At 47.8% G+C, this 24,541-nt stretch overlaps 1 protein-coding gene across 14 annotated transcripts in view; it reads right to left on the reverse strand.

The window, feature by feature from the left end:
• The window catches only part of SIPA1L2 (signal induced proliferation associated 1 like 2), a 220,274-nt gene that overhangs the window by 6,442 nt on the left and 189,291 nt on the right, over positions 1-24,541 (reverse strand). For 9 of the 14 annotated variants that reach the window (XM_089897410.1, XM_089897418.1, XM_030763503.2 and 6 more), the window contains exons 15-19: positions 23,151-23,375; positions 20,842-20,995; positions 18,326-18,545; positions 9,149-9,280; positions 156-209 (exon numbers count right to left, since the gene is read on the reverse strand). In XM_089897410.1, coding sequence (XP_089753536.1) covers positions 156-209; positions 9,149-9,280; positions 18,326-18,545; positions 20,842-20,995; positions 23,151-23,375 — 785 coding nt within the window. Of the gene's footprint in view, positions 1-155; positions 210-9,148; positions 9,281-15,364; positions 18,202-18,325; positions 18,546-20,841; positions 20,996-23,150; positions 23,376-24,541 lie in introns of those variants that run through there. The other 5 variants (XM_089897414.1, XM_089897412.1, XM_089897416.1 and 2 more) reach the window with 4 other exon arrangements.

Consider the following 24,541-nt stretch of genomic DNA (forward strand, 5'->3'; position numbering starts at 1 on the left):
AAGCCGGAGAGCTTCCTTGAGACAATGGCCCGGACACATCACCCTGTGCGTCCCCGACCCTCCGTGCTTCCATAACCATGCAGACGTGCAGACAATGAAACAGAAAGAAAAGGTTACGGAGGATGGAGACCCCACGAACAGCCCCAGACAATCACCTAGATAGGACGTGTGGTGACAGAGTAGCCCAAGTTCTTCATCTGAGTCAAGACCTGAAATAAGATTCAGAATTTTCTTTTGAACAGTGATATCTCTCCTCACTTGAGCGCCTCTGGGGGCCCACATCAGGCTCAGGTGATGGAAATACAGCTGTGTGCGTGTGAGGGGCACGCGTGTACACATGTGTGCCGGTGTGCACATCTGCATGTGTGTAAGTGTGTGTACATGTCTGCCTGTGCGCATGTGTTGTACTAAACCAGGAACTGCCCCGAGAGACGGTATAGTATTACGCGTCGCCAAAGAGCGTGGAGAGATGGTGCGCTTCACGTGTCATGGTCCTGGCCGGACGCACGGCTGTCGTGACACAACAATGGTAAGTGGCATGCCACACACGTGCCAATCCGGCTGCAGGAAGGCGTGACCACTTGGGGTTTGCTTAAATGACCAGCTCCCTGAAGGTAAAGATAGTGGTGGTGAGAGAGATTAGCTGCATATTCTCGCTAAAACCCTTAGAGGAAGATCTGCAGTGTTTACAGCAGCGAGGGCAATGATCAGCTCGACTACCCCTCCTTAGCACGGGGCCACTTCTGTTCCTGGCACCAGTGACTTCACATCCAATGCCTCAAGAGCTAGGCAGGAAAGGGAATGTGATGTTCTTCGGAACGGGAACCAGACTGGCCCAGCTCTGGGCGCTGAGCTCTGACACAAGAACGCTGGCCCAGAAATGCTGAATGGCATGCAGAGAAATCCTGGTTTCAAGCAAAAGGTACAGGGGAGAACCAGGGACACATCTGATCATCCACCACCCACCCACCCCCCGCCCCCTGGTACCCAAGCGCATCCACACTTGGGATCCGAGGGATACAGCAGGTGTGTTAGTGCTGCAGTGGCTTTTTCACGTGATTTGATTAATGGCTGAGAAATCGCACCGGGGTCCGTGTCAGGGGTGCTCTGATCTTAATTTATCCCCCTCTGTCTCCCGCTGGCTGCTGGACGCCTCTCCTAATGAGGCTACCTGGTCGTCTGGATTCTGGAGGGTCACGCACATCCCGTTAATCAGAGAGGATGGCGGAGGGGCCGGGGGCCCTGGAAGGAACTGGGCCTCAGGGATGGGGGCACCCACAGAGTCCGGGCCCTCTCAGAGCTGTGCTGAGTACCCCGCCTGATCGATCGTACAGCAGGCTCCCCAGCCACGTGTCCCTTTCCTCTGTCGTGACACCTCAACGCCCGTGACAGGTACGCAGGTGTCCTCAACCGACATTCCTGTAAAGCTTTAAGGGGCCCTTCTCCACGCTTTGCATCTTGTACAGGATGAGAGGCCTTCTGTAACTATACATTCCTGAGAGACAACCAAGCTCCCAACTTGGTACAGACTAGTAGGGGTTTTGCACCTGATGAAATAATTTGTAATTTAATTAAGATGGAGAGCATAACTTGGGCACTGCCTACTTTTACACCTGATGGGAAGTGACCAGCAGAGGTGGGCAGGAAGGAACGGGGCACACAGGCCGGGGGTGAGTGGCCCTGGGGAGGGGTAGAGGGTCTGGTCTACCGGAGTGTCCAAGATAACCCTCTGTTCTGTGATGGCCCCAAAGCAGGGAATGCTTCCCAGTTACAAAAAATCAACAGCAGAGGCATTTTTTATTCCACGGTGAATTTAACTACGGACCAAGAGGAGTGAAAGAAAAGAACTTATTCTTCTCACTTTTTAAAAGAGTCTCATTGACTCATCCACATTTTATGCAACCCGGCAATAATCTGGTTAGCTTGTATCTTTCTTAATATACTTGGCTCTGATGGTCAAGTCTAAATATCTCAATGGAAACGTCTTAGCTCGCTTCATCTATTTTTACCTTAATTGACAAAGTACCCACATATTTGAAGAAACAGAACTTGCTACTGGCAGCCACTCAAACATTCTTTGGGGAGAAACAAGGTCCCACCGGTCAGGAGGCAAGAAGCCAGAAATAGTTTTGCCAACAATGTAATTTCACAAAGAGGATTTCACTTTGAATCTGAAAAGCCTGGGAGGTTGAAATGCAACCAGAATGCTACTTGATTAAGTACAGACACTAGACTCCTCTGTCAAGGAGCTAATCTTAGTGACAAGTTTCCAGTGGGAGCTTTCTTCCTCCACAGCTTATTTCTGTAATGATAAATATTCAGTAACCAAAGTGATTACTGACATGGAACCGAAAGGCACAGACAAAACTGTAAGAAAAGGGAGGCTCGGGGCATGAACTTCACGTAAATGGCGAGCACAGTTTCCAGTCACCCACACCGTTTGGTTTTTCCCTTTTCTGTTCTTTCCCGTGCACGCAAATCTGGCTAAGAGGGGACATAAGGGCATGGCTTACACGTGAAACAATCCTTCCCTTGAAAGAATCTTCAAAAAACCTGATTCCCATGTCCGTTTCACTTGTACCATTTATTTTTTTGATTAGTATAGTTGATTTACAATGTTGTGTGCCAGGGTGGTTCAGTTTTATACACATGCTCTTTTCCACGGTGGTTGATTACAGGATGTTGAATATAGTTCCCTGTGCTACACAGCAGGACCTTGTGGTTTACTGTCGGTTTCTTATTTTAGTGCATTTAGCACTAAACAAGAGGGTGAACAGTCAGCAGACTATTCCGTGTCAATCTAGAGCTGACATGGCACAACAGTGGCCTGCAAATAATCCCTTCGACTCCAGGCAAGCTGCGTGGAGCAATGTCAGAGACCCGTAAGTCCAGGCCTGAATCGGGAGGGACGGGTGCTCTGATCAACTATAGCCATGTCTGCCGAGGGTGTAGAACAGGAGAATGTATGCCAGATGTATGCCATACGAGACATGCAGGTGTGAGGCTAAGTTAAACTAAACCTATTTCCACAAATGAGGCTGTTCTAATATGTCTTTGCTACAGCTACAAATTACAGAAAAGCTGGGGCTCTCTAGCTACAGGTAGAAAATCACAGGTTCTGTTTCTGACAACTGGGCTTATCCAATTGTAGCTTATTTAACTGACTGCCGGGAAAAAGAACATTTTTAAACATAAAGTACCTTGGTTTAGCCTTTTGCAGCCTACTGATGAACGACGCAAGGTAATGGTCTAGAATCTGAGTAATGAACAAAGAAAAGCTCTGGATTTATTCTTTAAGATACAAGTACTGTTGTCTGGTCCGCAACAATTTTCTTACTTTTGAGAGAATTTAAGTCAATTTACTATAGGAAATTAACGGTGCATTTTTCATCTAAGTAGCTGTCATTTTTCTTTTCTTTCCTGTTTCTTTAAACCTTAGGAGTCTTACCGTATGTCCCATCTTGTTTATGCTTATATGCACGCAGTGATTAAATAACAGTAACTAACAACTTCATCAAATTTAAGCTGAAGCTTCAGAACCGAAAAAGTTCTCATCATAAACATGTATGCTTATTGCGCTCTGTTTAAGAAACCAAGGGCAGTGTAAACTTCCATTTTCTCAGAAAATACACTTATGTGGAATATTTCATTCCCATGGCAGTGCCTGACAAATGAGTTGTTAATTGTGCACGTGTCACGACCACACACATCCACTTGCAACAGTGACCACCAGCGGGAAAGAGCTGAAATCCCGAGGGGAGGAAAGGCCTGTGGGGATGCATGCAGGACGCTGACACGCAGAGAGCCTCCAATCACCAGTTTATAATGCTGCCCTTGACACCTGTTTCCACGTAAGACAACATCATCCACTCAACAAATGCTGGAGAACACACCAACTGGCAACCTCTGATATTTTGATAAGAGAACTACTTTAAATCCTAGAACTTTTAAAGACACTCCACTCTTCCCTTCCCCGGCTTCACTGTCCGCCCCACAGCTGGCTTTGCTAGTGGGGTTTGTTCACTTGACCATATTGGGGGCATGGGACCTCTCTCTGTCATTCGGTCCCTCTATACTTCACATTATTTTATGTCATAAGGGAAGTGACAGATGATGGTCTCAGTGCCTAACACTGATGACAGGTGTTGTGTAGGAGTTCTGATGGGCCGAAGATCACATCTCACCCTTCCCCCCTAAACATAACAACTGCCCACGTGACAACAGGCCAGAACTGGGACTCGGCCAGTTTTCAAACCTGTCACAGGAGAGGGCAGTGAGGGGCGTGGGCTGTGGTGGGAATCGCACTTGGCACTTGACTCACCTTCTCTCTCCCAAGCCTATGAAGGAGTTCTCAATGTTTAGACACTGGTTTTTGGAGTAGAGCTGCATTACCTATCTATTCACTTACTAATTAATTTTTAACAATGCTGCATAGCATTTCTCTGTTGGAAGCTTTTCTATTCTTTTAAATGACTGGCAGCAAGCAAATTCTCAGGAATGAGACTGCTGGTCAAAGGGGGGGTATTTTCTGGCTCTAGTTACGTACTGTCATATTGCTTGAACGCAAAGATGGATCATTTTATAATCTTTATAATGATACCAGCTGTGAGCATTCTTCATAGCTTTCCAGAGCTGCTGCATCGTTTTTCATACTCAAGAGATGTGAGCTGGTACCTCATTACTGTTTACATTTACATGTGTGGTTGAATACTTTTCAAGTCCTTATCTACTGTATGATCCATCTTTTGGACTGTGCGACACATGACTTGACCGTTTGCTTATCGGGCGTTTGGCATTTTTGGGGGGTCATGTTCCTTCATTCACTGGAGACACCCAGGTTTTATCCATCACATTTATTACAAATCTTTCGCATGTTCCTCTACTTCCTCTTTTATTTTAATGTTCTCGTCCAGGTTCATAAAAGATCTAAATATTTAAATACTTTTATCTGGTCATATGACATTCTGTATGTTCTCTCATTACTCCATAATTATGGCACTGGCATGCTTCCAAAACATTAATCTTTCTGTCTTTGCTTTTTCTAGAATTGACTTTTCTAATTCCTAAATCCAAATGGAGTACATAAATTCCACTCCCATTTAACTCTTAAATATACACAGATTTCAGCCTAGGCTCTTTTTTGTCCCTTCAAAAGGACTCATTTCTATCTTCTGAATCCTTATTATGCTGCTTTATTGCTATTGATTTATAATAAACTTTTTTGTTGACCATTGTTCATCTGTTTTCCAAATGAATGCAAATATCCTTTAGATATTTGAACTGAAATGATACGAAGTCTGTGAATTAACTCAGGAAGGGCTCTCCTCTTTCCCATGTGCTTTCTATCCATTCCTATCCTTTCACATATTACGACTTTTCAGGTATCAAAGTGTCCAGTGCTTTTCTCTCATTATAATTCTAATGATGGCTAACTCCCAAGGAATTTATAATTTGATCTTGCTGATGTACCTAAGGTGTTCTTTATGACTGCTAAGTGGAAGGCTGTCTGCAAAGGTGGCTGTGTGCACATGCCACCCCTCATACCAGAAGGAAGAGCCTACTTCCATCCTGGGATTTGGGCTGGCCTTGGGGCTTTCTCTGCCCAATAGAATGTGGTGAATATAATGTTCTGGGTCTTGAAACACCATGTATCTTCTGCTTATGGTCTCCTGATTCCTTAAGCCACATGTGAAGAAGTATCATTACCCGCTGGAGACAAGGGTCCAGCTAGACCCCAGCTGTTCCAGGTACAGACACATGAGTGGAGTCCCTTAAGGCTCCAGACCCAGTTGAGTTCCAGCTAAATATACCCACATGTGTGACCTCAGCTGAAACCATAGGAAGCAGAGGAATCACTCAGCTGAGTCTAGCCAACCCATGGAATCATCAGACATAACAAACCACTGCTGTCTTCAGCCATAAATTTTGGGGTGGTTTGTTATACAGAAATCGATAACTGAAAAAATTAACAATGCTTTGAAATGAGGCTTATAAAACTATGAAATATATTTTAAAATATCTCACCTACTCTATTTTATAATCTCTAATAATTTCTTTTTGATTTTTAAAATATTTCCTAGATATAGAATCATATCTATAAATATTTCTTTACTTCCAAAATTTATTCCCTTTTTCTTTTCATTGCTTGTTTAAATGTCAAGGATTCCAATACAAAATCAGAGGACACAGTCTCAAAGGATACCCTTGTTTAGTTTCTATACTTAAGGGATCTACTTAAAACATTAAAAACATTTTTTTTCCATTAAGTATCCTGTAACTACTTGGTATAGTGCTATGTAACTATACTCAATATCCTGTAATAATCTATAAGGGAGAGGAATCTGAGAAAGAATCTATCTATCTATCAATCTATCTATCTATCTATCTATCTATCTATCTATCTATCATCATCATCTCTATACACGTGTAACTGAATCACTTTGCTGTATACCTAAAACTAACACAACATTCTAAATCAACTATGCTTCAACAAAATAAATTTTTTTTAAAAGTGCTAAGGGAATGGATCACACCCGGTCACCACCATACCAACCTGTGTCACAGCGGGGCTGACACCGATACAAAAGAATCTGATTAGCCAAAGGTCTGGAGTTGCAAATTCCTGAATTTTCCTGAGCTGACTAATGTCTCAAGGTGGCATGCTACCCTACGGAGTAGCACAGAAAACAACTGAAATTTTTAAACACAACCTCAACTCTTTCCACATTTTCTGTAAAATGTTGATTGGAAAGTTCAGAAAGGTCAGGTAACCAAAGTCCTCTCCCCCTGCAAACAGAATCCCACATTCTTTCAGTTGAACTTAGGTACCCCTGCCCCTGAGGCACTGGCTAGCTGGGATGTCTGTGCTTTTTCCTCCTTTGTCTGACGATGCCAACTCCCAGCTAGCCTCTAACTCCAGCTCAGAAATACCCTGAAGAATGGAACTGCAGAACTGGAGGGTAGGGCTGGGAGAAGCCTTCCAGGTTCTCTGGAAAGGAATTCATTTCATAGACAAGCAGGCTGAAACCCAACACAAGCATGTACGTTAGAGGACTGGTGTCCAACACTCAGTGTCGGCACAAGGTGTGTAGCTAAGTGACTTGTCCAAAGGCCAGCAGCCCAGCCGTAGGACTGCGATCACAATCACAGCCCCCCCCCCGGATGGAAAATTCAGTCACTGCTGTCTGCACCATTTTGCTTTCTCGCCCTCCCACCTGCAGCCCAGCTCCCTGAAAAACTCCACTTCACAGCAGCGATTTTATTCGGAAGGGGTGGAAGGGAGCCAGGCAAAGACACAAATGAGGGTGGAGACAAAGTGATATGTGTTGTTTTAAATCAGAAAAATGGACACAAAATGCAGAAGAACCTCAGAGGTTACAAATTATGCTGTGAGCTGAGACAGCCCAAGGGTGCACAGGGCCCTGTGCATTTGGACCTACTGGCTCCTTTGTATGAGCTCTCCTCATTCGGTTATCTTGATCTGCACTTGCTCAATAGAGATAAGATAAATTGAAGAAGCAGGCTTCCCTTGAGAAACTCATCATCTAATAGGAAGAGACAGAGAGGTGAATAATGCAGAATTCAGTGTGGTAAGCACTACGCTAATATCTATGCAGTGGGGGAATGGAGAAGACAGAATGGAAGTTCTTACACTCTCCTCGGGCAGTAAGACAACAGTGTGCACGGAACGGGCCAGAGACAATGCTGCTCCGTCTTGCCTGGGCCGCTCTGGACAGAGGGGAGACTGTGTTCGTGCCCTCTGGGGCTCGGTCACGTCGGGCCAGCGTTCGGAGGGGCTGTTATAATGCACCCTAACCATCTTCTGGTTGAGAGGAATGAAGGCTGCGTTACCAAGCAGACGGGGGCATTCTCGAGTTTCCACACGGGACGAGTATTGTAAAGCAGCAAACCCCAAACCGTTGTACTCTGTCTAGTAAGGGAGCAGAAACAGCCCGTGCCTGTTGCAGGAGTTTCTTCCCAACACTTTCCCCGCCCCCCATCTACCAGAGCTAAACGTCCCTGTACTGAATTAAGGTGTCCCTGAATTAGCTTGAGAGGAGCTTTCGACTCACCCCTCCCCCAGACTCCCCCCCAAATGGTGCTTAGGACCAGAGGCACTGATCCCAACTGATGAGAGAAACTGCCTAGCAGGGCAGCTCGTTAGACAGGAAGTCAGGGCAGCTGACCTCCACAGCCTGCAGCAGCCTGACTGCAAAGTGCACCTGCCCCTCCTGGGAAAGGAATCTGAATCCCTTTCCTGAAGCCTGCACGTCACAGGTGACGGGAACCGATGACCAGAGCTGGTGAGTCAAAGGAGAGGGAAAGAAAAGGGCCACTCAGGTGGCCATGGCCATCCCTGGGGGGCGGCAGTGAAGACGCAGACACACAGGGGAGTCTCAGACAGGTCACCCAGGTGCAGAGGCTGTGGTCATGGAGAGAATGTAGCAGCAAATGGCAGAAAGTCTGAATCCGGGTCGCCGGGGTCCCTGGACCCACGCGTAAGGTGCAGAGGGTGCCTGGGAGGCAAGCGTCTCCCTTGTCCGTGGCCCCCTTTACCTTTAGGCTGGAGAAAAGGTGCAGCTTCCCCTCCTAAATTCACAGAAGCTTTCTCCAGAGATCGTGGAGGGCAGTGTGACAGCCAGAGGGCCCCAGAGATCAGCCAGCCCAGCGCCATCCTGACCACATGGTTAGAGGAGGAAGCCGGGGCCCGTGCCGGGTGACCCGCTGGGTCAAGGAGGCCACATCAGAGTCTGCAGGGACCCCAAGCCACCAGAGGCCTAGGCCTGTGCTTGTTTGGGTGGCTTGGACCTCTGAAAGGCTTTCTCCTCCTGTCTCACCTCGTCACGCTGGGAGGAAAGACAGAGTCTGTGTCCTAGATCCCCACCTCTACATTCCAGGTAAGAAAACACAGGTGTCAGAGGACAAGTGACACCTGCCAGGTCACAGCTGGCGCCTGACCTGGAAGCAGGTTTGGGGCCCTTTGCCCGGTGCTGCTTCCCTGCGTGCCTGGTTCTCCCTAAGGAAAGGCCCTCAGTCTCAGCCCAAGCCATCCCCTGGTTTTCCTCTTGGAAGATGCTCAGAGCATCCAGACGTTAACCCGGACGATCCCTGTGTTGCTGCCCCGGCCCCAGAGGCTGTGAGTCTTTACCTTCAAACGCCCGGGCAGCATCCACGAGGTGGGACCAATCTAACCCCGTGGCCGTGTCCGGGAGGGGCATCAGGCCGGGATCTGCGCACTTGGACTTATCTGATAAGGACCCATCGGAGAACCAGAACTCATCTAGACAGAAACAAAACCAGAGTGTCAGTCAGGTCACACAGCACGGGTACCGGCCGGGCCCTCAGAGGGGCCCAGGGAGCTTTTTGTAAAAGATCTCCTGTCCCAGTAAAGAAACAGACATCCCACCGCAGTCACCCAAGAGACACAGCGCTCGAGAGGAGGGGCTTTGTGAAAGAGCCGCGACCTCCAGGCTCACTGAGAGGTCGCCAGCCGGCAGGGGCCGGGTGCAAGATCTGGACTGAGCCTTCACACGAATCAGAAAAGCAGAGGTGAGCTTCTCCCGGGTGGGCTTCTCCCGAGGACACCACCCCAGTCTGACCACCCTCAGGATCTCTTGCTGTTTCCCTTGGGGTGACTTCCCCCTGTGGGAAGAGTGTTGAAGCCTCTACTGTAAAAACGGTTGGGTGCAATCTCTTTTGTACATTTCGCTATGTACAAAAATGGTGGTTGGATTACTCTTTTGACTTAATGAGGCAGCTCGATCACTGGCTAAACCAAAACCCTCTCCCTAACTGGCACCGAATGTTCGCTAGTCTTCCTTTCTCTGTGCAAACAGGCCTTTTACATTTCTTCTCTTTAAACTCTCATCACAGGACTTGAAGCGTTTTCGTCACTAGCCATACTGGTTGTTAGGAACTCATTATGCATCTGTGGACAAATTTCCCAAAGGCTGGACCTTCTCTAAGGTGCCTCTCCTGGCCCTGCCCAGAATGTGGTATGCAGCTGCTCGCAGACACATCTGACTAATTAGACCAATCAAAATAATGACCACCTGGCCGTCTGAGCCCGCAATTAAGGAGGGGATGTAATTAACCAAGTGCACCTGTAATTTTAGCGCCCACATCCTTTGGGGAAACTGTGAAATGCTCGCACCTGGACCAGGACAGAGGATGCCTGTGATCTGGCCTTGAAGGACCCTAATGCTCTGTTTCCCAGCACCTTCCACATGCAGCTCTTAGCCTACCTCTAACAGCGGCTAGAGCTAACGATGAAGCCACTCTGTTTTTAACATTAACCTGCTTAAAGGTGGAACCGTCGCCCCCTCCATCTTGAAGGGAAACCAGTAACGGGTATTTTATCAACGCTGTTCCCGCCACCCTCCCTCTCCAAATGCTCCAGCGTGTTCTATGTGTGATGTCCTCTGTCCTTGTCTGCTTCTCTCCTGATGGGCCCCTCTGAACCCGGGGAGGCACCGAAGGGCAGAGGCTGGGCTGACCCCGCCCAGGTCCCGTCTTCACCCAGAATTTAAGGTTCAACCACCCCCACCCCGCCACAGAGAGAAAGGTCAGGAAGCCCAGGGACCCTCAGTCACTTCCCGTCTCTCAAACACATCAGCTGTCTTGCTTAAAGCAGGTTTTCTGCACCAGGTGAAAAGAAACTATTTGACTAGGTGGGAATTACTTTTGCCACTGATTTCCCTGCGGCTGAGTTGGTCAGGAATAGGGGTGTGCGTGTCGCAGCTCTGGGAAGGGTGCCCCGGGCCAGCTGGAAGCCGGTGTGCATGGGGCACGTCCCTCACCCCCTGCCTCTCCTTCCCTCGCTGGAGAGGAAAACATCATGGAGTGAAAAATTGTTCAGCTGAATGAACATTTTTACCGAAAGTACAGGCTCTTGGTCATGTATCGCTAAGAAATGTCAACCTGAGGATTTTCTTTGCCTCTATAAAGAAATAACCCTTCACCTGAGCTTCTGGTATCGCCTAAAATCAAACCTGGTACACATTCTGTGCGCTGTCTGCTTTCTCCCCAGCACCAGCAGACGACACCCTGACTGGCTCTAACAGGAATCAAGGCAGACAGCAAAATAATAGAGGGCAAGAGGGGAAGAGGCAGCGAGAGAGGAGGGCTGGGCTACAGCCCCTTGTCCCTTCCTCCTGTCCCTCCTGCGTTCGTGAGCTCAAAGAGCATCTTCCCCAAACACCCAATGGGGGACTGACAAAGGAGCCCTGACCATCTTGGATTAAAGATCGGAGCTCTCGGGCTTCCCTGGTGGCGCAGGGGTTGAGAGTCCGCCTGCCGATGCAGGGGACACGGGTTCGTGCCCTGGTCCGGAAGGATCCCACATGCCGCAGAGCGGCTGAGCCCGTGAGCCGTGGCCGCTGAGCCTGCGCATCCGGAGCCTGTGCTCCGCAACGGGAGAGGCCACAGCAGTGAGAGGCCCGTGTACCGCAAAAAAAAAATCGGAGCTCTGACTCTGTGTGGCACCAACCTGAAGTTTGGTGGCCGGGAAGCTCCCGCCCAGAGTGAGCGTGTGTGGAGTGAGTGGGCCTAGCGACCCACAGAGCAGGGGTGTGTCACAGTCAGAGGCAAACCCAGGGCACCCTTCTAACCTCCTCCAACTTCTATGGAGAACCAGGAAGGAAAAGGAGGGACATTTCTTCTTTCCTGTAAACAGTCACTCCTCTCCCCGTTGTCAATGGGACTTGCGTGTTTATTTGACACTACAGAACTGGCAAAGACGCTTAGTAAACTGGAGAAGGTTCCCTCCCTCAAGAGTTTATTTGGAGTACTATCCACTCTACCATCTACGGTATGTTTGTTAAATGCCTACCGTATGCCTAAGGATGGCGTGGAGCAGTGGGGAAGACAGGCAAGGCCACCCTCCCACAGAGCTGACACGGCAAGTGACATGGGGAGAGGGAAGAAACAAATGAACAAGATCATACAAGCAGCAGCATGTCGGAGGGAGGCCTGTCCGAGGAGGTGACAGTCACCAAGACACAGCCCAGCAGCAGCTGCCTGGGGAAGAGAAGTTCCGGGAGGAGAGCTCCGAGGAAGCATGGATTGAAGTCCAAATGCATTGTCACTCAGTAAGCAGGACGACACCAGTGTCAAGGAGTGTCACTATATATATATATATATATATATATATATATATATATATATATACATATAGCTCCGGACGCGCAGGCTCAGCGGCCATGGCTCACGGGCCCAGCCGCTCCGCGGCATGTGGGATCTTCCCGGACCGGGGCACGAACCTGTGTCCCCTGCAGGCGGACTCTCAACCACTGCGCCACCAGGGAAGCCCCAAGGAGTGTCACCTTAAATGAAGTAGGAGCCGCCTAAGTTCCTCTCTGTATTGTTTTTTTTGGCTGCACTGTGCAGCTTGCGGGATCTTAATTCCCTGACCAGGGATGGAACCTGGCCCCTCGGCAGTGAAAGAGCGGAGTCCTAACCACTGGAACATCAGGGAATTCCCCTAAGTTCCTCTCTGAATTATCAAAATGACAAGCACCGTACACACTGCTATATTTAAAATAATCAACAAGGACCTACTGTAAAAAAAAAAAAATTAAAAAATAAAAAATTTTTTTAAAAAAGCACCTAAAATTTTTGCAACGCTTGGAAAATCATATAATTGGAAAAAAAATTACTTTTTTTTAAATTTTGGGGTCCAAGCCTCCAAACCACCAAAAATTCTTTATAATACTTATAACTGACATTAGGTATCACCCAGCTGACATTTACCCTGCACCTGCTGTATTCTGGGTCCCACCAGGTACCGTATCGGTACCTGGGGATGGGATGACCACAGGCGCAGGTTCTGCCCTTGAGGGGCCGACAGGAGCAGGTGAGTCCTGCTGGTGCTGCTCTGGGGTCTGGGAAAGTACGTACAGGAACCAGCCCCTGCGCTTGGCGTGACCACAGCAGCTGTAACTGGGCTGTTCCCTGAGCTTTCCAGATGGGGAGGAAAAGGCGCGACTTAGGTACCAGAGCCTGTTATTTCAAGGCCAGTCCTCTCGAGCCACTGCTGTTCCAGAGCCCACGCTGCTCCTCCGGCCAACCCAGGAAAGAAACCGACTCGCGGCTTCTGAAGGGCAGCCAATGTCCAGGCACCGCTGCCGGGGCCTCTGCTCTCTGGCCTGGACATCAATCTTGGGGCTTCCTGTTTGTTTATCCCGACCCTGAAATCTCGGGGTCCAGCTTTACTGAGTCTGACTTTCTCGCTGTTGTTATAAATGCGGAGGAGCCTTCCCGTTAGCATTTCCTGGTGGTCAGATAGCTGTGGTTTCACAATTACTCTCCAGAAACCAAGGGATGTTTATTACAGTGGAAACTGAGAACATTTGAAAAAAAGAGAAAGAAGCGCCACATAGAGTCGGAGAATACTCTTCCTCTGATGGCCACGGATGCTGTCTGCAATGCCAGCGGAAGCAAGGGCAACTCTTCTGCAGGCGGCCGCACACCACTAAGTCTGCACCTGGGGTCTGTGGCATCTTGAGTGGGTACTAAATTATAAGGAAAACACTAATTTCTTTTATTTCTGCTAAAACTGGCTTTTAAACTTCAAGGAGCATCCTTTGCGAGGGGCCTAGGTCACAACTATAGGATTTGGGAACATATAGAACCTAATACCTTGTTGGGTTTTTAAAATTAATTAATTTATTTTATTATTTATTTTTGGGCTGCGTTGGGTCTTCGTCGCTGTGCGTGGGCTTTCTCTAGTTGTGGCGAGCGGGGGCTACTCTTCGTTGCGGTGCTCGGCCTTCTCATTGCGGTGGTTTCTCTTGTTGTGGAGCACGGGCTCTAGGCGCGTGGGCTTCAGTAGTTGTGGCACGTGGGCTCAGTAGTTGTGGCTCACGGGCTTAGTTGTTCCACGGCATGTGGGATCTTCCCGGATTAGGGCTCGAACCCGTGTCCCCTGCACTGGCAGGCGGATTCTTAACCACTGCGCCACCAGGGAAGTCCTAATACCCTGTTTTTATTTTTCAAAATTTAAGAACTCTTGTTCTAAAAGTCTACCCACATAGGAAGATTTCTACCATTCCTTGGAGAGTTTCATAAAACTCCATTTCGTAAAAAATCAGTAATTCTCTTTAAACATGCTTTAAACCTGCGAATGCTTGGGACTGCACCGAACAGAGCCAGGTAACCACATGGTCAAGCAGACAAGGATACTATGAGCGCTTTTGAATATCACTGGTTTTCGGGCCTGTGAACTGTGTGTCAAAATGGCCACTCCCTATTCTTTTCTTCTACCTGGGCCCCAAAAGAAATTTTACTCTGAAATCCACCAATGATGGAAACAAAGGCCCTAAATGCAATGCAGAAAGATCTCAGAATTGTTTCAATTGTTCGAGCTGGTCATATTTTTGTACCTCCAAGTTGAAGACATAATGATACAGCACATTCAGGGATCCCCAAACCGCCCCCAGGAAATATATATGAATCACGACATGAGTCACATCCAAAATGTGTTTGTTAAGTGTCATCTGTCTTCCAAGGTTGGATTAAGATCCTGGTCTCAGGAGAAGAGAGATTCTGAGATGGGCCCAAGTTTGAGACTTGGAAAAGCTAAAACTGTCTGAACGAGCAGCCTGTGACTGATAATTACATGGAGAAAAGGTGCGGCGATGAGGTCTCCTGAGGCTCACTGTGAGAAGATGGACTTGCCAACCCTCCCCTGTGCTGTCCTTGCTCCAGATCAGGAAACAGATCCAAATGAGTCTCTATGAGTGGAAGGTCAGATGCTTCCTGGGAAACTTTAGGAGGACACATGTGCCTCTGCGTATCCTTGCTCAACCTCTGTAGCTAACGAACCATCCAGGGCTACACGCTCTGGCAGAACTAACCTAACTGCCACTGCAAGTTTTCTCGTGAAGCTAAGTCTCTGAGAAGCTAAGAGAAACACCTGGGCGACCCCAAATAGTCCTCATTTCTCGCTCATAGGCATCTGCTGGCCACAAGCTCCCACTTGTCAACTCTCTGGCTTGTTCCAGGGTCAGACTGTTGCAGCTACTCTCAGAGCGAGATCTGCTCACAGGGGCTCTGCTGAGTGACCAGAAACCACAGAAAGCAAAAGATGGCTGAAATCTGCCTCGAGCAGATACGGGAATAATAACCACACAGGTGACTGTGGGCGTCAGGGGTCCCAGGGGCGGGCATCCTCCCAGGGACAACCAGATCCTTGCAGTTGAGCCTCTTGGTGGGGAGGGAGGAGGGAATCAGAGGTGTCTTGGGGGAGACACATTAATTCAAATTACTCCCAGCTCCCTTTTATATATATATATATATATATATATATTTTTTTTTTTTTTTTTTTTTTTTTTTTTGCGGTACGCGGGCCTCTCACCCTTGTGGCCTCTCCCGTTGCGGAGCACAGGCTCCGGACGCGCAGGCTCAGTGGCCATGGCTCACGGGCCCAGCCGCTCCGTGGCATGTGGGATCTTCCCGGACCAGGGCACGAACCCGTGTCCCCTGCATTGGCAGGCGGACTCTCAACCACTGCGCCACCAGGGAAGCCCCTTTATTTATATTTTGTCATTTGATCCACCAAACCTAGAGAATTTTTTTTTCTGAGTAGGTTGTGAAGTTTAGAAATTGGAGGAGTCACATGGCCAAATAAGGTTTCATCTGAGAAGCGCAAACAGCAAGGGCCACTCTTACTGCTTTTCCCAGAAGAAGAGACAATGAAGGCAAGTCAGGCAGTTTTTAACCTGGATAGTGGAGAGTGTATCCTGCCTGTTTCCATTGTACCTCTGAACATACTAAGAAAGGATACAGGGACGTCCCTGGTGGCGCACTGGTTAAGAATCCGCCTGCCGATGCAGGGGACACGGGTTCGAGCCCTGGTCCGGGAAGATCCCACATGCCACGGAGCAACTAAGCCCGGGTGCCAAAACTACTGAGCCTGCGCTCTAGAGCCCGCAAGCCACAACTACTGAGCCCACGTGCCACAGCTACTGAAGCCTGACTGCCTAGAGCCCGTGCTCCGTAACAAGAGAAGCCACTGCAATGAGAAGCCCGTGCACTGCAATGAAGAGTAGCCCCTGCTCACCGCAACTAGAGAAAGCCCGCGCGCAGCAACGAAGACCCGACGCAGCCAAAAATAAATACATAAATAAATATTTAAAAAAGGATAAATCGGCATACCCAGACAATAGAACAGTAGTCAACACTAAAAAGAAGTGAGCTATCAAGCCGTGGAGGAAAGTTAAATGTATTTCTGGAAAGGCTACACCCTGTATGACTCCAACTATATGACACCTGGAAAGGACAAAACTATGGAGACAGTAAAAAAAGAACCACTGATTTACCAGGGGTGAGGGGCAGAGAGGGATGAACAGGTGGGGCACAGAGGCTCTTTAGGGAGATGAAAATACTCTGTAAAATACTACAATGGTAGGTACGTCATCATGCATTTGTCCAAACACATAGAATGTACAACGCCGGGGCGGGGGTGAACCCCAATGCAAACTATGCACTTTGGGTGATGAAGATGTGTCAGTATCCTCTGACAAATGTTTCCTGTGGTCGGGGGCAGACTGAGCACCTGCAGGGGCAGTGGGTGTGTACCTGGGAAGTCTGCATACCTTCTGCTCACTTTTGCTGGGAACCTAAGACTGCTCTAAGTAAATGATGTTTATTAAGAAAAAAAATGTGAAGCTAAAAAAAGGATAGAGAGTTTACCCTTAAGCAACGTGGCTGTTAGGGGCGTGGACCACCCACACAGTGGAAAATCTGCATGTACTTTACAGTTGGCCCCCATATCCGAGGTGCCACATCCCCTGATCCAACCAACCGTGGAGCATGTAGTACTGTGATATTTACATGGAAAAAAATCTGTGTGTAAGTCGATCTGCACAGTTCAAATCCCTGTTGTTCAAGGGTCAATTGTGCGTCTTCCACATGGAAGCAAATGAAAGGTAGAATGTAAGAACTACAGTAACATCTATACTGTAGATTTCACAATCATACCTCAAGCATTTTTAAGTGGAAGATATGACATCTGCAAGAAAATAGAGTTTTACTGGTTTTAGGAAAGCTTTAAGAGGCCATTAAAGTTACCTATTTACAAAAAAGGGCAAACATTTGGAGAAATATTGGGGTATTAGAATATGTCTCTCTGACCTTCATACCTTTATCAAGAGGGAGTATTTCTCCAATTTAGGCAAATGAACTTTTCATAACAGGCAGGATATTATGTTACTTAAAGAAATAGATGGGCTTCCCTGGTGGCGCAGTGGTTGGGAGTCCGCCTGCCGATGCAGGAGACATGGGTTCGTGCCCTGGTTCGGGAAGATCCCACATGCCGCGGAGCGGCTGGGCCCGTGAGCCATGGCCGCTGGGCCTGCGCGTCCGGAGCCTGTGCTCCGTAACGGGAGAGGCCACAACAGTGAGAGGCCCGCGTACCGCAAAAAAAAAAAAGAAATGGATTAAGAATTTTATGAGACAAGGTTCATTTCCAATTATGTTAAACATTAGAAAGATTATTAGAACTTTTATTTCATTTAGCCTGGGACTTATATGTGTATTATGAAGTTCAAATTGGTTCCAAAGATAATGCTTTCTACGATGAAATTTAAGAAAACCCTGACAAGGAATATATTTCTGATTTAATCCTCATTCTTCCTATACAATAGAAATTAACTATGAAAAAATGAAATAAAGCTAACTAATGTTAAAAAAAAAATCACCCTTCAACACTGACATGTTAATAGGAAACTAACACTATGTAAAAAGGAAAGATTTTAGGATTTGAAGGAAAATCACCTGGAAATTATCTAGTCAACCTGTGTCCAATAAATTGGAGTGAACTAGACACAGAATCTAAGTGATGGGACATGGTACCACGTGGGAAGAGCCAGGGCTGGGACCCAGGTGTCCCGATGCCCACCTGCCACCTTCGCCTTCACCAGATCTGGAAGATCAAGAAGAAACAGACAGAGGAGGCAAGAAAACCAACCTTCCTCCCTGCATGCTGCCCACTGGAAAATCTACCACCATGGCACTCTTTTCTCTTTATCAGGTTTAGACACTTTTTTCTTTAAGGATGTAGTAGCTGAGCTGAGTATAAAGGTCACTATTTTACCTGCTAAAAACGTTTAATACGGGTTTTTCAATTTTCTGAAAAATTGGCAGTAGTGTTCAACTTTTAAAAAATGTCCACTTTGGGGCTTTTACCACCTTCAAAAATCACTAAAAGAGAAAACACACCACCAAATGATATACAGTTTAAAGAATAAACAAGTCCCTCCAACCCCCGTAGGAGACCCACCCCAGAGAGCCCACGAGGACAGCTCGGGCCACCCCGGGCACTTACTCCGCAGGCTTCCCATGCTGGGCGCCGGCTGGGTCCGGGGTGGCAGGGTGCTGTGGTAGGGCGGGGTGGTGCTGAACAGGATGTCACTGGGCAGGGCCTGGTCAAGGATGGAACTTCGGGAGCTGCCGAAGGAAGAACCCCTCCGGTGGCTGCAAATGCTCTCGTCCGAGAGGGTGCGGTACAGCGAGCGGCGTGGGGACAGGTTCCCATAGAACGAAAACTAGGGGTTGAGACAGGAGGAGGGAAGGGAAAACAGATGTCAGAAAGCTGACAGCGTGAAACTCATCTGACTACCTTAGGCGGGGTCCCGTACCACCGTGGGAGCATCTCTGAGCAGCAGGTGCGCGCACAGCCTCAGCCTAGGGATGCTACAACCAGGCACGCAGGTCACCGAGGCAAACGCACAAGGGCTTCCTGCAGTTACTGGGTTTGGCTCTTTTCCTCCTTTGATGTTCTGTGAAATATTACCACGAATTAGACAGGCACAGCTCTGTTCTGAAATGTTAAATGGAGGCTCCATAAGCTTTTAGCTGTGGCAGCTTCTGGAAATACAGAACGCTGCCATTTCGGGCAACACTTATTCAAAACCACACCTAGCGCTGGCTTGATCTTCATTGGAAATGACTACCTTTTAATATTAGGTGATTTCTGTACCAATCAACTACATGCGAGGTTCAACCTAATCTAGGTCATAATAATAATATTAGTTTTTGAGCGCTGCAGCTTTCTAAGCCACACACAGATTCAAGAAAGACAGTATTGGTCCAGGAAAGTCTTACTGTCTACATACTTTAAAGTTTCACTCACAGAAGTCTATTACAGTTGTTGAGAATTGAGTTATAGTAATCAATCGTAACCAGATTTAAAGAAACCATTAAAATTATTGTGTTAAATCACAGATAGGGTAGGGAAAGCTCCTACTAAAGAAGCAAGTAGTCAAAAACTCAAGAAAAATTAAATCCAATCTGAATTTCCAACTTCTTCTATATCCTGAACCACGTTCCTTTTACATCAATAATAGTAAAAGCCAGAATGTTTGCATCAAGCAAATACAGAAATGGTTATTTACGTCTGTGAATGTAAAGTATTTCTATTGTATGTGTCCCTTTCATCCTGTCAAGTCTGTCCAGCTGATGAATGGGAACCAGAGTGTGTGCGAACTGCAAAGTTAAGTTTGCGCTACGAAAAGAAGGCGATTTGTCTTAGAAGAGAAAAAAAAACACATGTCAAGGAGAAGTTTGTTCCTATTAAAAGAAAAGCTATTTGCACTTTCGGTACAATAGCCCGCACCCAAGCTTATACAGTACCGTATACATGATTTGATACGAGTTAAAAAAAAAAAAAAAAAGACTCATTCTGTTGAGCTCTTCCGAGATTCCCTCTTCACACACAACCAGCAGGCTCTTCAGAACACGATTACAGGCCCATTAGATTAAAGCGGCTTTGAGGTAGTATCTCATGAGAGTGTTATTCTAAGAACACAATTAGGTTAATTGCAGCACTGTTTTATGATAGGGAAGACGGTAGCACAAAGCCTTGCTGTTTATCTTGATCACAGTCAAGATGGCCATGCCTGACTTTTTTCTTTTCATTTGGACAAGAGAGCGCTGAATCAGAAGGGAGAAAGGCCTGCTGCATTCCACGGCTGACTCTGCCACCAAGTATTTATGGGAACGTCACATTTCATCAGTTGGGGCCTCAGTTACTTGCCAGAAGAGGAGATTGGGCTGGATTACCTGGGAGTCCTTTTTCACTTTCCATTACTTAACAAAGTGGTTTAAGAGACTGTAATAATACATAATAAAACTAAAACTAATAAGGACAATAAAGTCATCTAATGGTAGCGAGGGTCTGCGCCCTGGTGACGAAGCCGTGCCCTCGAACGTGAGGTTGGTCTGTGAGACTGACGCGTGGCCTTTCCTTGTGAGTGGGCACGGTTTACAGGCACGGGGCAAGTGCCATCTGATTTATGACGCCAGGCAGTAGAGTACCTAAGTCCAGCCCATTTCTGGAACAGGATTACCCCCAAGCAGGATGGCTTGGAGAACTCTATCCTTGGTACAAGTTCCGGAGCAAAAGTCAGGCGGTGTGAATTTTAACAGCTACTATTTCTGATGACCTGTTATATCCGGGTCCTCTGTGAAGTTGGTTCTTATCTTTGCTGTAACTCTGTAGTACATTTATCATTGCTTCCTTTTTTCACAGGATGACGCTGGGCCAAGAGATTAAGTCACATGAACAAAATCACACGGCTGATGGTCACTGCAACCGAGAACTGAGGCCAGGCCCGCCTGCCTCTAGCTTCCTCTGTCCGTCTAGAAAGCTGCCCTTCCTGACCTCTCCCAGGCTCACTCTGCTTCCTGGGGGAATAACAGTGAAAATGGCCAACCGGGCACAGAGCTGTAGGTAGGATCACGAGAGAGGCCACATGTGGGAGAACTCTGGAAGCCCTGGTGTCTCTTTACGCTTTTCCTTAGTGTTTCCGGTCACTTCAAAGCTACACAAAAGTCACTAACCTTTCTCCTCCCCTCCTCCACGGAGGGGCTGTCGGGAAGCATCAATTTCAGAAAGTCTTCTTTGGAGAGCACGTGCTGAGTTTCTGAGACATCATCTCCCACCACTGCCTGCTGCTGAGCTGCGGTGGACAGGAGACCCATCTCACCATACAGCCTGGTGAAACAAGGCAGAAGGAAAATGAAGGTGAGTCATCGGCCTATCTGTAAAACGCCGGTAGCCTTATGAATTAAAATCCAGTCACCAGCTTCACCCACCACGTTCATACACACACAGCTCTTCTTAGTTATTGAGCTGATTCACTTCTGCTGCATTTCTCCCAGATCCCCGTGCCATCCTACGTTCGTGAAATGAGTGCAAACTTAGGTTTCTGAATAATGCAGAACAAATCAGATCCCCAAAGCCCTGAATGAGAAAAACATAGAGCCAACGGTTCAAATAAGGCTGTGTCTTCCCTTTCCTAACCTGTGTCAGAAAACACAGTTTCAATAATTCATTGGAGATTATCTCGTGTTCTTTGAAGGAAGCCTGGTGCTTGTCCGGAATTTGAGAAAGCCCTTCTCTTGTGGCTGGGCAAACCCACGCACCGTCCACCCTGCAACACGGAGAGCCAGACCCCGGGGAACCTGATGTTGAACAGTAATCCATCCGGGTGCATGCCAAGCATGTTTATTATCAGCCCTTTCGCAAAGCTGTTTGGATAAATGAAGCAGCTGTCCCCCTTGATTATCAGTATATAGAAATGTATTTATGGACAACAAAAGACTGTCTAGCCGAATTACTGTTTTCAGCTCTTTTCCAGGGAGAAAACTGGGGAGCCGTTTTTAAAAGGTTTGGTCTGCAAATGTAATCTGAGCCACGGAACATTCCTGAAGACACGGTAGGTGAAGAACCAGGGGCTTGTACTGTCAGCAGAGGCGGACGGGCCGCACGACCTGAAACGTGATGCTCCAGGAACCCACGGCCCAGGGCGGCAGCTTGCAGAGGATGACCTGTGTGTGACTGTCCTGCATCACCGAGATGACCCCATCTCTAAAGCCAGGCTCCTGTCTTGCAGGGTGACGGCTCACTGGGGAATTATCAGGATATGAAACTCACATGAACATGCTCAAAATTAAGAACGATTTATCGGAGCTCGCTATGGCTCTTGCTTTGTTCCTGAGGTAGGTCAGGGACTTTTTGGCTCGGTAAGTAGCAGCAGTACTGGTGACATGAAAGCAGTGGCTGGGGAAGAAGCTTTCAAAACTTTTAAATGTGACTGAAGATGTGGTTGTCTTGGGAGCTGAAAAAGAACCCAAGACCCGGGGGATGGGGGCTCTGCACGGAACCCCCGTGGGAAGGCCCACCATGGAGGGTTTGTGACGAGGCCGTCAGACGTGCCCATCTGTGGGCCCTGAGATTTGGGGGTGGACGTGCTCAAGAGCTCCAGCCCTATCTGCTTTGGGAAAGACGTAGGGAAGAACAAAACAAACCCAGGTCTCGTCAGTAACTGCTGAGATAATAAGGTAACACCGAAAATCACTAATAGAATGCACTATTCCAGTTTCCCTATGTGTTTGAATAAAAATTGCTAGCCTTTTTTCCTGCTAACTTAGTGACTTTATTAAAATTGACAAATGATACGTCAGTAAGTATGCTCCGAGGGTCTACTACGTGTGACTCACGAGGAAGTACAGAGGTGAGCAGGACATGGTACGTGAATATAAAAGCAAGGAACAGAAATTTGTTTTAGGGACTCTGCTGGTGGCGCAGTGGTTAAGAATCTGCCTGCCAACGCAGGGGACACGGGTTCGAGCCCTGGTCCGGGAAGATCCCATACGCCGCAGAGCAACTAAGCCCGTGTGCCACAACTACGGAGCCTGTGCTCTAGAGCCCGCGAGCCACAACTACTGAGCCCACGAGCCACAACTACTAAAGCCCGTGCACCTAGGGCCCATGCTCCGCGATAAGAGAAGCCACCGCAATGAGAAGCCTGCGCACCGCAACAAAGAGTAGCCCCCACTTGCTGCAACTAGAGAAAGCCCACGGGCAGCAACGAAGACCCAACGCAGCCAAAAATAAATAAAATAAACAAATTTATAAAAAAAAAAAAGAAATTTGTTTTAATTTTATATGAGAACATCAAGGAAAGAGAAGACTTTTAAAGAGAAATATAAATGCCAACATTTAAAGAGCTTTACCAAGATGTTTCTCGATTACTCTTTTTTAGAAAATCTGTTTCTACTGGGGGCGGGGGCGGGGAATACATTAGCTTTGTCCATGCCCCAGATGCCCAAGGTTTGCCTAGAGAAGAGCCCCCCGGACACCTTACCCCTGACACTCAGCCACTTCGGGTTCCTCGGGTGGCGGGCTGTCTTCCGATTTCTTCCAGCCGATGACATATTTGTTCATGGCCCCTTGCCGGTGGTAGGCCTTGGACACGGACCCCGGGGCCTGTTGACTGCTGCTGTGAGACACGATGTACACTTTGGACGTATCCAGAGACCCACTAATTTTGGAACCGTGAGCTGAGGGGCTTCCTGAATGGCGTGAACCACTGGGGAGAAAAAGACAGAAGCTGCGATACAATCAGATCTCAGCGGTGCGGGCACGTTGCCAAACTCAGAGCCACCACGCACGACTCCTGTCCTTCTCTGTGAGCAAAATCTGGCAGCGGGGGGCAGATGTGGCCGCCTCTCTGCCACGTGCCTTTGGAATGCCCTGCTTCCCACAGGCCAAGGGTGTTCATGTGCAAAGCTGTACGCCTGTGGCCAGAAGGATGTTCAAAGCCCAGTCAGGGGAAATCTAATAGAAAAATGGGCACCACAGTGATGCCTCAGAAGGAAAGAAACTCAAATGGTGAATAAACATAAGAGGAAGGGCTCAACCTCTGCCATCCCCAAGGAAACCAGTGCAAACCACTGCAGGGTATCAGGGCACACTCACCAGACTGGCAAAAGTGGGAGCCTCTTATGATGAGCGTCCAGTGTTACCAGCACCTGGGGCAATGGTCACAAGCCCGATGTGCTTTTCCATTTTCCTCATTCAGGCTTGATGAAAATGTCTTTGACCCCAATAGTAAAATATTTTAAAGTTAAACTCTAAGAACAAACGTATGGAATCCATTTGACGAGCAACGTGGCAAAAACCCGTGTCTAGCAGCAGTAACGTTGCTCTAAAGGTTTCCTCTGAAGCAGATCAACATTCTAGAATGTTGGCAATAAGGTTTTCATGAATCCTTTCCTTCTAGACTCACGTTCTTATTTTAGAGTTTCACTGCCAACTCTCAATCCTTTACGAAGAGTAGAGTATGATGACATGAATAAGTGTGAACGACAGGTAATCACATGAGCCATTTACAGGAGAAGCCAGGATGTGGGTTTTTTTGCTTTGTTTTTTTGGCAGTTGACTTGTTTCACTTTGCAAAAGCTTGGTTAGGCTCCTATGAATGCTGCTTTGTATTCTGAGCTCTTATCTAAGTGCCCTGCCCTCGTAGGAGAAAAAAAAAACAACCAACCAACCAAAACGGGTCTGCTGAATTAAAAGCATGGAGCGGCAGGGGAGCCGTCTTAATGGGTGGTGATTCCTGCACACCCCTCCCTCCAGCCCCGTTCTCGCCTCGCACCAGTGCGGCTTGTCTTCAGGGGTCGTAAGTCCCCGTTCCCAGTTCTCAGTGCAATCCCGGAATCGCACCACAAACATAATGGACGCTTGCTCTACTCC

This window comes from Delphinapterus leucas, chromosome 16 (genome assembly GCF_059928025.1).
Source record: "Delphinapterus leucas isolate spDelLeu-1000000601 "Yukka" chromosome 16, BTC_Dleu_Yukka2, whole genome shotgun sequence".
Taxonomy (NCBI): domain Eukaryota; kingdom Metazoa; phylum Chordata; class Mammalia; order Artiodactyla; family Monodontidae; genus Delphinapterus; species Delphinapterus leucas.